Raw genomic sequence first — 17,050 nt, forward strand, 5'->3', positions numbered from 1 at the left:
TACGGTGTGCTGTCCGCCACTTTTGCGGCCTCACTGAAGTAAACGGATCCGGAAGAAAATGCAGATCAAATGAGGACAAAAAATATGTTTGTGTATTATTTTTTTTTTTTCCCGTTTCCTTTCAGTTTTTTTTTTTTTGCGGCCTATATGTTAAACCATTCGCTTCAATGGGGTTGCAAAAAAATAAATAAAACGGAAATGATTCTGTATGCGTTCTGCAAAAAAAAAAAATAGAACAGGTCCCATTACTGTCCGCATTAGGGACAAGGCTAGGACGCTTCTACTGGGGGCCGGACGTTCTGTTCCGCAAACAGTTAGTAGCCGTGTTTTGCGTAAGGAGTGTGATTTGCACGAAGGACGCGCCTTATAGGGTCCACAGTGACTGGTTGTACCTAGGGGGCTTTAACCCATTTGTGACTTGCTGACTACAGGAAATGGGAATTTCGGTAAATATATATATTTTTGTCTTTCGCGTCCCAATGGGCCCCATTTCTTACATTGTAAGAAAAAAAATATGTCATCCGCTTGCACGCATGGAGAGACTCGCTTCTCATCGGGACCCGATATTCCCAGCATTGGAGACATCCGTTATTTTTCACTGGGGTGTGACTGTAGCCTAACGCCGACTCACTTCGCGTATATTATATTTCCGCCATCTCTTATATGACGTCTTTTCCTCCAATCACAACCGAAGCTGCATTTACGTTTCTGCAATACGCTGTATTGTATTCTCTATTAGGTCGCCCCGTAACCTGACCCTACACTACAAGTCCCAGGAGTTTTTTTTTTTACTGCCATAACCTGGCAACTCCGGAGCGGCACCGCTGCAGACAGGACCCGGTGCCCCCATAGCGGCAACTGAGCGCCCCCAATGTCCTATAGGAACAATATGAGACTGGAGCCCCTTGGCTTCACCGTAAACACGCACACTTGGCTCGGCCGAGCTTGCACGTGCCCGACCTCCAATGGCAGGTGTCAGAGAATGATGGATCAGGCTTGTTGGCTTCTTACAGGAGATGAGCAGCTGCCAGAGAAGGAGGACAGCCGCTTATCCTGCTCTCACAAGCATTGGGCCGAGCGTGCATGTGTCAGGAGAGGAGCATGCGCAATGTGTAGTAGTCTATGTCGGTCAGAGATAAAGGTTGTCGGGGTGTCCAGCTACAATACAGCACCATGTCACGTGATATTCCCCTCCCGCTGTCATGTGAGAAACGACTTCGCGGATTGTCCCCTCCCTCTTCCTGTAAGACCTGGCTGCCCTCAGCTGGTACGGCTTCGTAGACACGCCCCCTTCTGCGTCCACAGCCAATGAGCGCTCAGCTGCGCGCTCCAGCGGCCGTCAGCTGACCGGGCCAGGTAGTTGGAGAAGAGCTGAGCTCGGCGTCGGTCATGGTGTCTCTGCTGTGCTGCGGGCCCAAGCTGGCCGCCTGCGGGATCGTGCTGAGCGTGTGGGGCGTCATCATGCTGGTGAGTGGCTGGGTGCTCCCCTTCATACATTAGCCCTGGGAGCCTCCAGGCAGAGAGGGGCATATTGGGAATTTACGGGGTCTGCGGACCCTAATGCATCACACTGTCAATTCATTAGGGGTTACCCTTTAATTTCTTAAAGGGGTTATGTCAGTAAAGGGTTAAATGATAGGGTGGCGCTTTTTTTGATTCTTCGCCGCTTCTCTTTTCAGTATCCTTGGTGTACGAGTCATGTGACCCCCCCCCCCCCCATGTAGTTCCCCAAAATCTTGGATGACACTTAAAGGGGCGGCGGTCCCAATAGAGTCTAGATCTGGAGGTCTATAAAGGGGTTAATCAAGGCGTTTCAGGGTCATCGCGTGTGTGGCTTTTTACAATGGGGCGATTGTCTGCGGGCCCCATTAAGAACGCCGCCCGGGCTTCCCTTCCTCGAGATCTCTGCGTGCTGTCAGTGAGTGGAAGCGCTGAGGCTGTGACTCTGCAGGCCTCACAGCTGAGGGTTCGTTACAATGACCCCTCGTACAGTAGGACGCCCCCCACACGGATACGTGGTAGAAAAAACGTGTCTGGGATGCAACTGTAACAAAGCCTCAGCTGTAAGTCGTGGCGGGTTTAGAGGTCAGCGAGGTTTCTATTCACTGCTGGCAAGCAGAGGAGCAGCAGGCCGCAGTGTTGACTGTACGCAGGAGGAGGTGCAGAGCGGTGTGTACTGTAAGCAGCCCCTGTGTGTACATGTAAAGCTGCTGCCCGCCTCTGACCGCCCGCTCCTGGCACAAACCGGTCCTGATCAGTCTGCAACCGTTTCCCTGAAAAGCTGGGAGACGACAAAATGGCTGCCTACACTGGGTTGTCACCCAGCTTTCCCGCATGGCCAGCGACTCGCACCACAAGCCTGACCACCCCCCCCCCCCCTTTTCTCTTTATATTCACTTCTTGATAATATGGCTGCTCCCAGGTTGTCACCTAACAGGAATGATCACCGATAACAAGGAGCCCCGCGTGGCGATGCGTTGTGGTCCTGAACCATGGCGACAACATCCAGGGGTGATATTGATTCCATGTCGCCCCAATACCATAGTGGTGGCATAATATGTTCTAGATGGAGCTGCCCTTTAAGGGGGCGTCCATGTATCTGCTGCAAAGTATGGCATGTAACCTATCAAATTAAAGGGCAGATGACTGCGGACGCGGGGGGCGGGGTTATTATGTGTTCTGGACGATGCAGTCATCGCAAAGGGGTTTGCACGATATATAGCTGGGGTGGAACTGTCCCCATGTGGGTGCTGGATAGTGTCCATCCAGTGACCCCCCTCACATGACCATCTCATGGCCCAGGTGGCACAGCTGGCTTATTTGGGAATGGTGGGGGGTGGTCTAACTAATGGCCGAGCTTGGAGAAACTTTGGCGCCCAGTAGTTTAACCCATTCGTTGCCTCAGTTGAGTGACCGCAGCAGGGACACTGGACCTACAAGAGGACTCCAGGGTGGTTGGGGGTGCACTACTAAAGGTGACCATACACGTTACATAGCTAATGGCTGGACGCTGCTCCGGACCTCGGCCGAGCATGCATGTGTCTAATGGAGAGGACCCCGGAGGAAGGTTGTCGCTGTGAGAACCAAGGGTTGATCCCTGTCATAAAAGATTTCCACAAAAGTGGAGATTATTTAGATTAAAATGTTGTCCTCCCGCATAAAACGCGGCCCGAAAAATGAGTGTGTCCTTAAGGTCCAAACGGGATCTGTCATTAAAGGGGTGGTGCAAGAATGGGCCGGACCTGTAGCAGGAAGATGACTTGCCTGCTCCCCGCTCCTTCTCCGCTGGGTGACCTCGCTGAAAACATCCAGTATGACATCACCGCGGCAGAGTCCGGATCCCCTTATGTCATGGCAAATGGTCACTTAGGGGATCCGTCCTCTGCCGCGCCCAGTGATTGGCTGCGATGAGGTCATAGCAGATGTTTTCAGTGAGGCAGGCCGGGAGAAGGAGGTACAACCCCCTTAAGGAGTTAAAATGGTGCTGTGTAATGATTGGTCGGCGCGCACTCTGCGGACCTCGGGCTGTCTCCGGAGACTCCAGAGCTTTATTAATCCTTTTTTTTGGCTTGATGTTTTAGGTGCTGCTCGGAATATTCTTCAACGTCCATTCTGCCGTCCTGATAGAAGATGTTCCATTCAGCCACGAAGATCTGTTTGATGAGTAAGTCCTCCTTCTTGTAGACTCTCCACATCTTCTTACATGTCCTCCTCCTTGCAGATCCTCAGTGTCTTCTCTCATGTCCTCCCTCGTCGTAGTCTCTCAATTTCTCACATGACCTCTATCCTTATAGACTCTCCACATCTTCTCCTCTCCTTGTAGACTCTACATGTCTTCTCACTTCCTCTCCTAGATTCTCAAATGCCATCCCTGTGTGTAGATTCTTCACATGTATTCCTCATACGTCCTCCCTCCTTCTAGATTCTTCATGTCTTCCCTTCACACATCCTCCCTCTTTGTAGACTCTCCACATATTCACCTCACATGTCCTCTCTTCTGGTAGATTTTCAACTACTCGTCCTCTCACATCCCCCCTCTTTGTACACTCGCCACGTTTTCTTTTCGCACTTCCTCTCTCTCTCCTCGTAGACTTTTGACGACATCTCCTTTCTGTCCCCTCGTCCTTGTAGACTCTCTCTCCACCGCCTTGTCCCCCCCCCCCCCTCGTCCTTGTAGACTCTCTCTCCACCGCTTCGTCCCCCCCCCCTCGTCCTTGTAGACTCTCTCTCCACCGCTTCGTCCCCCCCCCCTCGTCCTTGTAGACTCTCTCTCCACCGCTTCGTCCCCCCCCCCCTCGTCCTTGTAGACTCTCTCTCCACCGCTTCGTTCCCCCCCCCTTGTCCTTGTAGACTCTCTCTCCACCGCCTTGTCCCCCCCCCTCGTTTTTGTAGACTCTCTCTCCACCGCCTTGTCCCCCCCCCCCTCGTCTTTGTAGACTCTCTCTCCACCGCCTTGTCGTCCCCCCCCTCGTCTTTGTAGACTCTCTCTCCACCGCCTTGTCCCCCCCCCTCGTCTTTGTAGACTCTCTCTCCACCGCCTTGTCCCCCCCCCCCTCGTCTTTGTAGACTCTCTCCACCGCCTTGTCCCCCCCCGCTCGTCTTTGTAGACTCTCTCTCCACCGCCTTGTCCCCCCGCTCGTCCTTGTAGACTCTCTCCACCCCCTTGTGTCTCTCTCTCTCCACCGCCTTGTCCCCCCGTCTCGTCCTTGTAGACTCTCCACCGCCTTGTCCCCCCCCTCATCCTTGTAGACTCTCTCCACCCTCCACCCCCTTGTCTCGTCTTTGTAGACTCTCTCTCCACCGCCTTGTTCCCCCCCCCCCGTCCGTCCTTGTAGACTCTCTCTCCACCGCCTTGTTCCCCCCCGTCCGTCCGTCCTTGTAGACTCTCTCTCCACCGCCTTGTTCCCCCCCCCCGTCCGTCCTTGTAGACTCTCTCTCCACCGCCTTGTCCCCCCCCCCCCGTCCTTGTAGACTCTCTCTCCCCTGCCTAGTCCCCCCCTCGTCCTTGTAGACTCTCTCCACCGCCTAGCCCCCCCCTCATCCTTGTAGACTCTCTCTCCACTGCCTTGTCCCCCCCTCGTCCTTGTAGACTCTCCACCGCCTTGTCCCCCCCTCGTCCTTGTAGACTCTCTCCACCCCCTTGTCTCGTCCTTGTAGACTCTCTCTCTCCACCGCCTTGTCCCCCCCGCTCGTCTTTGTAGACTCTCTCTCCACCGCCTTGTCCCCCCCGCTCGTCTTTGTAGACTCTCTCTCCACCGCCTTGTCCCCCCCGCTCGTCTTTGTAGACTCTCTCTCCACCCGCCTTGTCCCCCCGCTCGTCTTCGTAGACTCTCTCTCTCCACCGCCTTGTCCCCCCGTCTTGTCCTTGTAGACTCTCTCTCCACCACCTTGTCCCCCCGTCTCGTCCTTGTAGACTCTCTCCACTGCCTTGTCCCCCCCGCTCGTCTTTGTAGACTCTCTCTCCACTGCCTTGTCCCCCCCTCGTCCTTGTAGACTCTCTCTCCGCTGCCTTGTCGTCCCCCCCCTCGTCCTTGTAGACTCTCCACCGCCTTGTCCCCCCCTCATCCTTGTAGACTCTCTCCACCCTCCACCCCCTTGTCTCGTCTTTGTAGACTCTCTCTCCACCGCCTTATCCCCCCCCTCGTCTTTGTAGACTCTCTCTCCACCGCCTTATTCCCCCCCCTTAGTAGACTCTCTCTCCACCGCCTTGTCCCCCCCGCTCGTCTTTGTAGACTCTCTCTCCACCGCCTTGTCCCCCCCGCTCGTCTTTGTAGACTCTCTCTCCACCGCCTTGTCCCCCCCGCTCGTCTTTGTAGACACTCTCTCCACCGCCTTGTCCCCCCCGCTCGTCTTTGTAGACTCTCTCTCCACCGCCTTGTCCCCCCCTCGTTTTTGTAGACTCTCTCCACCCCCTTGTCTCGTCCTTGTAGACTCTCTCTCCACCCCCTTGTCTCGTCCTTGTAGACTCTCTCTCCACCCCCTTGTCTCGTCCTTGTAGACTCTCTCTCCACCCCCTTGTCTCGTCCTTGTAGACTCTCTCTCCACCCCCTTGTCTCGTCCTTGTAGACTCTCTCCACCGCCTTGTCCCCCCCCCTCGTCCTTGTAGACTCTCCACCGCCTTGTCCCCCCCCTCGTCCTTGTAGACTCTCCACCGCCTTGTCCCCCCCCTCGTCCTTGTAGACTCTCCACCGCCTTGTCCCCCCCTCGTCCTTGTAGACTCTCTCCACCCCCTTGTCTCGTCCTTGTAGACTCTCTCTCTCCACTGCCTTGTCCCCCCCGCTCGTCTTTGTAGACTCTCTCTCCACCGCCTTGTCCCCCCCGCTCGTCTTTGTAGACCCTCTCTCCACCGCCTTGTCCCCCCCGCTCGTCTTTGTAGACTCTCTCTCCACCGCCTTGTCCCCCCCCGCTCGTCTTTGTAGACTCTCTCTCCACCGCCTTGTCCCCCCCCTCGTCCTTGTAGACTCTCCACCGCCTTGTCCCCCCCTCGTCCTTGTAGACTCTCCACCGCCTTGTCCCCCCCTCGTCCTTGTAGACTCTCCACCGCCTTGTCCCCCCCTCGTCCTTGTAGACTCTCTCCACCGCCTTGTCCCCCCCTCGTCCTTGTAGACTCTCTCCACCCCCTTGTCTCGTCCTTGTAGACTCTCTCCACCCCCTTGTCTCGTCCTTGTAGACTCTCTCCACCCCCTTGTCTCGTCCTTGTAGACTCTCTCCACCCCCTTGTCTCGTCCTTGTAGACTCTCTCCACCCCCTTGTCTCGTCCTTGTAGACTCTCTCCACCCCCTTGTCTCGTCCTTGTAGACTCTCTCCACCCCCTTGTCTCGTCCTGTAGACTCTCTCTCCACCCCTGGTGTAGACTCTCTCTCCACCCCCTTGTCTCGTCCTTGTAGACTCTCTCTCCACCCCCTTGTCTCGTCCTTGTAGGACTCTCTCTCCACCCCCTGTCTCGTCCTTGTAGGACTCTCTCTCCACCCCCTTGTCTCGTCCTTGTAGACTCTCTCTCCACCCCCTTGTCTCGTCCTTGTAGACTCTCTCTCCACCCCCTTGTCTCGTCCTTGTAGGACTCTCTCTCCACCCCCTGTCTCGTCCTTGTAGACTCTCTCTCCACCCCCTTGTCTCGTCCTTGTAGACTCTCTCTCCACCCCCTTGTCTCGTCCTTGTAGACTCTCTCTCCACCCCCTTGTCTCGTCCTTGTAGACTCTCTCTCCACCCCCTTGTCTCGTCCTTGTAGACTCTCTCTCCACCCCCTTGTCTCGTCCTTGTAGACTCTCTCTCCACCCCCTTGTCTCGTCCTTGTAGACTCTCTCTCCACCCCCTTGTCTCGCCTTGTAGACTCTCTCTCCACCCCCTTGTCTCGTCCTTGTAGACTCTCTCTCCACCCCCTTGTCTCGTCCTTGTAGACTCTCTCTCCACCCCCTTGTCTCGTCCTTGTAGACTCTCTCTCCACCCCCTTGTCTCGTCCTTTGTAGACTCTCTCTCCACCCCCTTGTCTCGTCTTTGTAGACTCTCTCTCCACCGCCTTGTCCCCCCCCCGCTCGTCTGTGTAGACTCTCTCTCCACCGCCTTGTCCCCCCCCCGCTCGTCTTTGTAGACTCTCTCTCCACCGCCTTGTCCCCCCCCCGCTCGTCTTTGTAGACTCTCTCTCCACCGCCTTGTCCCCCCCCCCCGCTCGTCTTTGTAGACTCTCTCTCCACCGCCTTGTCCCCCCCGCTCGTCTTTGTAGACTCTCTCTCCACCGCCTTGTCGTCCCCCCCGCTCGTCTTTGTAGACTCTCTCTCCACCGCCTTGTCCCCCCCCGCTCGTCTTTGTAGACTCTCTCTCCACCGCCTTGTCCCCCCCCCCGCTCGTCTTTGTAGACTCTCTCTCCACCGCCTTGTCCCCCCCCGCTCGTCTTTGTAGACTCTCTCTCCACCGCCTTGTCCCCCCCCCGCTCGTCTTTGTAGACTCTCTCTCCACCGCCTTGTCCCCCCCCCCCCCGCTCGTCTTTGTAGACTCTCTCTCCCACCGCCTTGTCCCGTCCCCCGCTCGTCTTTGTAGACTCTCTCTCCACCGCCTTGTCCCGTCCCCCGCTCGTCTTTGTAGACTCTCTCTCCACCGCCTTGTCCCCCCCCCCCCCCCCGTCCTTGTAGACTCTCTCTCCACCGCCTTGTCCCGTCCCCCCCGTCCTTGTAGACTCTCTCTCCACCGCCTTCTCATGTCCTCTTATTTAATTTGATTCTTCATGTAGTCTCCTCACACGTCTGACTTCTCATTAATGATGTCTTCTCTTCTCCAGCCCCAAGCCTCCCAGCAAGCTGTATGGCCTATATGAGCAGGTCTCATATAATTGCTTCATCGCAGCTGCCATCTACATCGTCCTGGGCGGCTTCTCCTTCTGCCAGGTCCGGCTGCACAAGAGGAAAGAGTACATGGTGCGCTGAGCGTCCTTCCTGTAACCTTGAAGACTATGTGATGAGGCACAGATGAAGATGCTGAACCTTCTACTTTCCTTAGTGGCTACTTCACTCACACCCCCCCCCCCCCCCCCCCCCCCCCCAACATCTCTCCTTGTAGACCATCAAATCCAGGACTCCCATCATCTGTATGGTAGTGTCCTCTCACACCCAGCCTCCAGACCTTCATCATTGTGTCTCCACCTTCATCCAACCCTGAGAAGATGTCTTCAGCCCTCGGGCCTTCACTCTTGAAGGACTGATTCCTGATCTGGAGGTTGATTGTTACCTCAGATGTGACTTGTGTACATTCCTGAGCCCGCCCGTCCACCCCTCGTCTCCCTCAGATCTTTTTCCCTTCTTGATGTTCTGAGATGTTATTTAAGATGTAAATGTTTAATAAAGTGATGAGAGTTGTGTGATATAAAGACGGCTCTGTGGGTGTGAACACCTAAGCGTAGTGGTCTCCTGAAATACTCTGTGCTGCTGGGGACCCTTTCAGCTCCTCAGGTCTGGGAACCTACCATGTGTGGCCTTCCATTCCTCTCATTTCATCATGACTTTGCCTGAGTCACATCATCACATTAATGATCAATGCTTCCCATAGCCCCTCTGAAATACTCTGTGCTGCTGGAGAACCTTCCACCCATTCTGGCTTGAAGCCCCCCCTCCGTAATGAATCACCACCTCACGTTTGGTCCCTGCTGCTCATGTTCCTCTCCTGAAATACTCTGCGCTACTCCAATCTGACTTGAGGCCCCACCACTAGTCTTTGGTCGTTGCCCTCATTGCATGTCGCTACCTCTCACGGTCCTCTCCTGAAATACTCTGTGCTGCTGAGGCAAAACATAATTTACATCAGAAGGCCGGTTGGGCATGTTGAGAGTTGTAGTTCTGCAGAGCAGGGAGTCGGAGACACTGTAAATAATAATGGCTATATCCTGGTTGGATTCCCACTGAAGCCTGTGTGGGGAGGGGAAGTGACAACCACTTGGCACGGGGTCTGAAGAGCGCCTCCCATTCCTGGCCAGCTGGTGTGTTCGGGAGCAGGACACCGCCTCGTCCAGCAGAGGGCGCCAAGTAACAGGAAAACTGCAGCGGGAAGCACAGTGTCAGTCTTCTATGTAAAAACTGTTCATCCTGAGCTCTCTGCTTCATGAATATAATGCTAGAACTACAGTGAGGACTGACACCACTACCTGCTCAGACTCATCCAGGATGCGTTGGCATTCTGGTGGTCTAATATCACAGGCTCATAGTATCCTGGGGGCCTGAGAAGCCGCGGCCGTCTGAATGAGGCCGTTAGTACCGAAACAGGTGGTGTGCACTACATATAGCAGAGCGGACTCGTCACTACCTACAGCTCTATGTACCAACATGAGCCTAAATAACATTCTCAGCTCTGCTACATCCACACGCGCGCAAGGCGGGAAGCAATCGGCAGCCAATAGGATTACAGCACCGAGGTCACCCCTCCAATAGGAGAAAAGTAAAGGCGGGGCATTGGCTGGTGATTGACAGCCCGCTGCAGCCTATCGTAGCGAGAGATTGCTGTGGGCGGGCTCTGGACTCAGCCGGAGCGTCAGCAGACGGAGCCAATAACAGCGCGGCACTGGCGGACGCGCAGCGAATAGGAAGCGGAAAAACCGGGGACGGTTCTACAGCGGTTCACCGGAGAGGGAGACGGCTGCAGCTAGGCGGGGAGCTAGCAGCGGAGAGCTCGGCTCCACCACAGGCATCTTCTGATCTGGCGCCATGACGTCAGCATCGACTAAGGTACCCCGCTTGCAGTATAGACATGTGATTGGTGCGGCGCAGTCATGTGATCGCCTGTCCAGCCGCGTTGCATGCTGGGAAGTGTAGTTCTAAAGCCGCAAACAGGAAAGGCATAGATGAGCCAGTATCTGCTGCACTGGTGGCGGCAGAGGGGCAGAACTACAACTCCCAGTATGGCCTCTATAACAGCGTGTAGTCCTGTAGCCGGTGACTACTACCACCTGGTGCCTCTGAGGACTGCAACTCCCTCCCAGCATGCCCTCCAACAGCTGCTGGAGTATGCTGGGACTTGTAGTTCTACCCTGAGATAACGGGAAGTGACGTGAAATGTGTTTGCAGTTGTAATAAAGGATTTCTTCTTCTTATTTCCAGGTGGGGGAGATCTTCTCGGCAGCCGGCGCAGCCTTCACCAAGCTGGGCGAGCTCACCATGCAGCTGCACCCGGTGACGGACTCCTCGCCCGCCGGGTAACTGTCGCCTTAGGGCTCCTGTGGCAATAAAACGGACGTGAGCGACCGACGGCGCTGAGATCATGGCGGGCGCACCTCGCGTTCTACGGGGTCGGTCTGTGTGGCCTCGTGTCACTTCCGTCCCGTGGACAGAAGTATCTGCTTCTCCCTTTAAAGGGGTTGTCCATCCTTAGCACATGGCCGCTTCAAAAATGGGTACATGTACCCGCGTGTCACCTCCCACCCCGGGCCTGGTGCACCCAACTGATATACGAAAGTGCACCAATCATAGCGCGTAACCACAGAGGGGCAATACAACTAGTCAGATGTTTATTGCGGGCTCATGCACAGGACCGTATGTATTTTGCAGTCCGTAAAAAATACGGATGACGTCCATGTGCATTCCGTATTTTGCGGAACGGAACAGCTGGCCCCTGTCCGTAATGCGGACAATAATAGGACATGTTCTATTTTTTTGCAGAAGGGAAATACGGACATACGGAAACGGAATGCACACGGAGTACCTTCCGTTTTTTTTGAGGACCCATTAAAGTGAATAGAATGGACACGGAGCGAAAAAACGTTTGTGTGCATGAGCCCTAAAGGGCATCTGTCAGCAGGTTTGTACCTATGACACTGACCTGTTACATGGGCACTTGGCAGCTGAAGGCATCTGTAGTGGTCCCATCTTCATATGTGCCCGCAGTGCTGAGAAATATGATGTTTTATTATATGCTAATGAGCCTCTCAGAGCAACGGGGGCGGTACTGTTGCACCTAGAGGTTCTGCTCTCTCTCTCTGCAACTGTCGCGCCCTCTGCACATTGATTGACAGGAGCAGGTGTGATGACATTTTCACGCCCTGTCAATAAAAGTAGACAGGGAGCGGCAGTTGCAGAGACAGCAGAGCCTCTAGGAGTAATGGTAACGCCCCCGTTGCTCCTAGAGGCTCATTTGCGTATATTAAAACATTACTTTTCTCAGCAATGAACATGGGACCAACACAGATGTCTTCAGCTGCCAAGTGCCCATGTAACAGGTCAGTCAGTGCCATAGGGACAAAACTGCTGACAGATGCCCTTTAAGGGGTTGTCTCTTCTCAGACTGCTGGGACCCAAACCAGGCCCCAGTAGAGGAGAGCGCACGGTGCGTGTGCGGGGTACTCTCCATTAGTTTCTGTGAGAACACGGAAGTCCCATAGAAATGAATGGAGAGCGCAAGCGCGGCTACCGCTCCTTTCACTTCTGCTGGCGGCTGCTCGGCGCTCACTTTAGGTGTCCCATTATGGACATATCTTAGCGCTATGCCACCAATGTCATAAATAATAAAAAAGTCATACATAAAACCGAGTCACCTTACACAGACGCCTGAGGCTGGGGATTTCACATACTTCCGTATTTTTTTTCACTAGCGTTACTGCAGCGCTTTTTAGGAAGCCTTTGGCGCCTGCGGTCTTCCTTGCAGTCATGTTGCTTGCAGCCGTTTTTAGCTTTGGTACACGGTTATTCCGCCCTCCCGTGATGCCGCCTCCCTTCTTGCACATTCAGTTTTTATCTATGGATTTTTACATATTCATTTCCTATTACCAGAGATTTGACTCATTTTATCATACCTAATATGTAGGTTTAGATCTTCCTTCCGAAAATCGGCTCCGCTCCCGTCCACATGTTGTGTGCGGTTTTGCGTCTTAGCCACATTCGCTTCATTCACTCGGATCTGCAGTACCAGACACAACCTGTGGACAGGTGTGGCGCTGTTTCTGAAGGAAAGCAGCTACATGTTTATAAGGCCTCTTGCACACCACCGTATGGCTTTTTCGGTATTTTGCGTCCGTGTGCATTCCGTTTTTTTTGAGGAACGGAACAGCCGGCCCCTGATCGAACAGTCCTATCCTTGTCCGTAATGCGATAATAGGACATGTTCTATCTTTGAATGGAACGGAAATACAGAAACGGAAGACATACGGAGTACCTTCCATTTTTTTTGCGGATCCATTGAAATGAATGGTTCCGTATACGGAAGGTAAAAAACGGAGCGTAAACGGAAAAAAAATCCTGGAAAATCCCTTTAGGGCTTATGCACATAAACGTATTTTCTTTTCGTGTCCGTTCCGTTTTTTTTTTCTTTTATTTTTGCGGACCGTATGCGGAACCATTCATTTCAATGGGTCCACACAAAAAACAAAGTTACTCTGTGTGCGTTCCATTTCCGTATGTCCGTATTTCCCTTCTGCAAAAAAATAGAACATGCCCTATTAGTGTCCGCATTACGGACATTGATAGGACTGTTCTATTATAAGGGGCCGGCTGTTCCGTTCCGTAAAATTTACGGAATGCACACAGACGTCACCCAAATTTTTTGCGGACCTCAAAATACATACGGCCGTGTGCTTGAGCCCTTAGTCAGCTGGAAAGATATGATCAGAACAAGCATCTGTGAAGGTGATGCTCAGGGGGGCACTTACTTTTGGAAACACAACCTCGCCACCAATTACCCATAAGGGACACGGTCACAGGTTACACTCAGCGTCTTATTGCGCCTCCCAGGAATGAGACCCCCAAACTAGAAGGGGGTGCAGCGTGACTAGGTGTACAGTAAGGGCAGCCCTAGTGGCAGCCCCAGGTACTGCATTGAGGCCCAAGTGATGTGGAAGCCTAAATTTATACGACACGTTCCCCAAGTTCTGACTAAGGGGGTGTAATCATTTTTGCATCTGGTTTGGGAATATATCAGGTGGAATGGGGGAGGGGGTTGGGTGTGATTAAGGGTGTGTCCCTGTCTCTTTTTCCATGTCTGACCCCCGTCTCTGGTTTCACTCCCGATCTCCCCTTGTGTCTCCTTAGGGCCCGCTGGACAGACACTGAGATTCAGATGTTACACGCGGCCGTCAGACGCTTCGGGGAGGACTTAAATCAGATCAGCTCAGTAATCAAGGAGAGGACAGTGTAAGGAGAGGGGTGGGAGGTAGAATGAAGGACAGGGGGCACGCCCGTGGGTATAAGACCCTTCCTGTATGGTCCCCCTCATTCTCCCTGTTGTACCCAGGTTTTGCCCGTCTTTCCTATATTTCCGCCATAACCTGACATCTTACCTTGTCTCCCCCCCTAGGGCTCAGCTCAAGTTTGCCGTGAAACGGAAGATCTACGACGACAACGGCGTCCCCCTGTCCTCAGATTCCTCTAAGAAAGTGGTGAAGAAAGTGATCTCCGTACCCTCCGTCATGTCCGTGCAAGCGCCACCAGCGGTCGGAGGAACGAGTCTTCCAGAGGGGTCTCAGAGCGCCATGAGGAAGCGCAAGTCGTCCGGTGAGCATTGGAATAAAGGAAGGAACATGGCGGGGAAAGGGGGGGGGGGTGTCAGCGGGATTATGGTTCTTACTACTACTCGACCGTTTCTTCCTGCAGATGTGACCCTCAGTGCCTTGAATGACTCCGATGCCAACAGTGACTTGGTGGACATTGAGGGACTGGGTGACAGGAGCACGGTGAAGAAACTCAACTTTGATCAGGGTGCGACATTCATGTATAAAGATGGGGTCGTTTCTGGTGGGAAAGGGATTCTGGGAGTGCAAGTGACGGGGTTAAACCTTACAGCTGCTGTCCTCCTCCGGTCACACACATCTCACCAGACCCCGCTCTCTGTACTCTGGGTCCACTCTGCTTTCCTTCTTCTCCTCCGTCCAGGCCCTGATCTCCCTCAGGGCCCAGATCTTGACCAGTCCGGCCTCTTCTTATGTCTCTCTACTAGAGATGAGCGAGTCGCCCGGTACGAATCGATCCGCTCATCTCTAGTCCCTACGCCATAGTCTTGATTAGACCCTGCAGTCAACTCCCTCTTTACCTTGCAGCTTCTCTGTCGTTTCATCCTTCTGTCCCAGCTGGACCCATCTATTCTTCACCTCTGGACTTTGCCTTCCTTTCCCTCACCCATAACCAGGGCCCTCGTCCCTGTCCTCTCACCAAGCCACTGTCCCTCCTCCCGCCAGTCCCTTTTCCAGCTGGACCCATGTCTCGCCCCGTCAGACCCTGTTCCTCTGCTGTTATCAGACTGGGCCCTGCATTGCATTGGACCTTGTGGTCTGGACACTTGTCTTTCTGCTATGAATGAGCCCCCTCCTTCACCATCTTCCCTTCCAACTCACACATCTGTCCCAGCTGAACTCCTTTCTGCCTCTGGATTCAGCTTTTTACCGGACCCTCACTATAGACTCCTCCGACCAAGACCCCCCCTCTCCTCCCACCAGACCTTCTCTCCCATGGGTTCCCGTCGGACCCATATTTCCTCTTTCTCTCCTTTTTCCTTCTCCTTTCTTTGGACCTGAATCTCCCAGGGCTCAAACCATCCCTGATATTCCCTCTCCTGTTGCCTGACCCCAAGCCTTCTCCCTTTGGACCTCAATCATCTCTTGCTCCCCTCACCCGTGTCTTCTACCCTCCTCCTTTGCCCTGCTCCACACCATCCCTTCCCCCATCTCTAATTCTTCTTTTTTCATTGCAGAAAACCTAAACTTGGATTCCAGTTTTATAATGAACTCCAGTGACCTCCCGCTGTTATCCCGCTGACCCTGCACCCGCTCACCCCTTGTAAATAGCAGGTTCCCCCACATCTCCTGAAGTGTCTGAAGATACCCGACCTGTGTCCTCGTCCCCAGAAGACCTGTCCTCCTCCGATCTTGTACTAAAGTTGTGAATTGCATTTTTTTCAAATAAAATGGTTAAAAATTTTTGAACAAATTCTTGTATTTGTCTTCGTCCAGCCGCAGCGTGTTTGTTTCCAACACCCTGAAGCAGCACAAACAGAACTGGCAGTAAAAACCGCTAGGGCACTGCCAATATCTGTGTGCTGCTAGAGGGACATGGTCACCGGTGAAATCTCCATTGGCAGATGCAGCTGGCATCTGTGCTGTCCTGGGCGCGGGCATCCTGCTATCTACTGTGTAGGACAAATACCTACTTAAAAAATAAAATAAAAATTACAGTAATATTTTTTTTATAAATGACCGATTTTGCTGGGTAAATATTCCACAAATTAACGCCTATGAATGTTGGCACGATTGCCAAATTGACAACTGCTGGCCATGCCCTACCTCCAGCCTGGCCCAGGCTTTGTCCTCCTTGTTACACTGGATTTGGCAGGGTGATGGCTCGTGTCCGAGGGCTAATACGCAGCACAAATACCCGTCGTTATAGCGAGACTGGCACCGCATGCGCATCACTGGAAAACCCTGGCATTTCCACGGGTATTTATAGAAGCTGGCACTATCTTCTATATATAGTTTGCTTGTATTGTCTATATTAAGGAAGTCGGATTCAGGATACACCGTAATAATTGTCATTTCGCATGTTAAATATCGCCCATTCCCGCCGATCGTCACCGTTATTTTAATCTATATATATATATATTTTTTGCAATATTCTAATAAATAATAAAAATGAAATTACAAAAACAGTTGGTTACATTTTGATATAAGGCAGTGCCCACCTCAACATACAGCACGGGTTGCATGGGCACATCCACCGAGCAGTGGGCACGGCCCTGTTCTATTGTGAATGCTGTTACATGTGGGAGGCAGCTCGAGATGCCGCAAAAAAAAAACAAAAAAACGTAGATGTGGGTTCCATGTTAATAGAATTAGGCAATCGCCATCCCGAATTTGTGCCAGTGGAATGTGGAAAAAAGCGAAAAAAACAACGTAAGCTCCTTGACCCAGGGTGCCAACCGCCCGCAATAGAATAAGAAAGGGGCACACTGCAGAGACAACAGAAGGACAAAGAAGCTGACCCGTGCCCAGACCTTACCCCTCTTCTCCACATAGCACCTTCTTTTTTAACATCTTTCTTGCAAAATATCTCTCGCCCGTTTCCGGCGGCCACCCCCCCTCCCCCGCCGCGTTTGCTCACTTACCTTTTTATGTACACCCTAGGTGTATAATTAATTTTTGGAGATTTGCTACCCACAGCTTTTTTTTTTTTTTTTGCTCCCTCAACCCCCCCTCTCCCTCTGCGCATCCTCTCTCTGAGACACATCAGACAGGCACCCATATCTTTCTTGCACTCTCTGTTGCACCCCATTATTTAAGGCTGTGGACTTCGGGGGGCAGCATAGGGCGTCTCCCTCGACCCCCTCACCCTGTGTGGAGAAGTTGCGTCCAAGACGAGTGCTCTCTCTCCCTTTCTGTCTTTCCCAGCAGAAAACTCTCTTCTCTCCCCCCACACAACTTTCTACACTTAAATCAAATGCGTTTGACTTGACAGAAAAATCTCAAAAAATTTGGGGGCGTGGGCGAAGGGGAGAGGGGCGCCGGGGCCAAATTTGGAGGCTGTAGGTGAAACGGGGCGCAAGATAAAAATAGGGAAACGAGGGGGTTGTTTGAGGCCCGAAGTTAACTAGTCTGACT

General features: G+C 53.1%; 2 protein-coding genes across 3 annotated transcripts; both read left to right on the plus strand.

The window, feature by feature from the left end:
- Positions 1-1,313: 1,313 nt before the first annotated feature.
- RNASEK (ribonuclease K) lies at positions 1,314-8,857 on the plus strand. Its single transcript, XM_044273463.1, has 3 exons — positions 1,314-1,467; positions 3,582-3,664; positions 8,273-8,857. Exons 1-3 carry the CDS (start codon positions 1,390-1,392, stop codon positions 8,415-8,417), a joined length of 306 nt encoding a protein of 101 aa, XP_044129398.1. The 5' UTR covers positions 1,314-1,389; the 3' UTR covers positions 8,418-8,857.
- Positions 8,858-10,045: 1,188 nt separating this feature from the next.
- On the plus strand, positions 10,046-15,386 carry CUNH17orf49 (chromosome unknown C17orf49 homolog). 2 transcript variants are annotated; one of them, XM_044273461.1, is made up of 6 exons: positions 10,046-10,205; positions 10,578-10,672; positions 13,497-13,598; positions 13,762-13,958; positions 14,058-14,162; positions 15,151-15,386. In XM_044273461.1, exons 1-6 carry the CDS (start codon positions 10,185-10,187, stop codon positions 15,213-15,215), a joined length of 585 nt encoding a protein of 194 aa, XP_044129396.1. In that variant the 5' UTR covers positions 10,046-10,184; the 3' UTR covers positions 15,216-15,386. The 2 variants fall into 2 exon arrangements, with proteins under 2 accessions (XP_044129396.1, XP_044129397.1); XM_044273462.1 differs by lacking the exon at positions 13,497-13,598.
- The last annotated feature ends 1,664 nt before the right edge of the window (positions 15,387-17,050 follow it).

Source organism: Bufo gargarizans, unplaced genomic scaffold (genome assembly GCF_014858855.1).
Source record: "Bufo gargarizans isolate SCDJY-AF-19 unplaced genomic scaffold, ASM1485885v1 fragScaff_scaffold_689_pilon:::fragment_2:::debris, whole genome shotgun sequence".
Classification (NCBI taxonomy): domain Eukaryota; kingdom Metazoa; phylum Chordata; class Amphibia; order Anura; family Bufonidae; genus Bufo; species Bufo gargarizans.

Bases quoted from the DNA above. Each gene is read 5' to 3' on its own strand.
- RNASEK (XM_044273463.1), top strand. From the start codon at position 1,390: ATGGTGTCTCTGCTGTGCTGCGGGCCCAAGCTGGCCGCCTGCGGGATC. The intron at 1,468-3,581 runs GTGAGTGGCTGG...TTGATGTTTTAG, and splicing joins TGTGGGGCGTCATCATGCTG to GTGCTGCTCGGAATATTCTT. The intron at 3,665-8,272 runs GTAAGTCCTCCT...TCTCTTCTCCAG, and splicing joins CACGAAGATCTGTTTGATGA to CCCCAAGCCTCCCAGCAAGC.
- CUNH17orf49 (XM_044273461.1), top strand. From the start codon at position 10,185: ATGACGTCAGCATCGACTAAG. The intron at 13,599-13,761 runs GTAAGGAGAGGG...CTCCCCCCCTAG, and splicing joins GTAATCAAGGAGAGGACAGT to GGCTCAGCTCAAGTTTGCCG. The intron at 14,163-15,150 runs GTGCGACATTCA...TTTTCATTGCAG, and splicing joins GAAACTCAACTTTGATCAGG to AAAACCTAAACTTGGATTCC.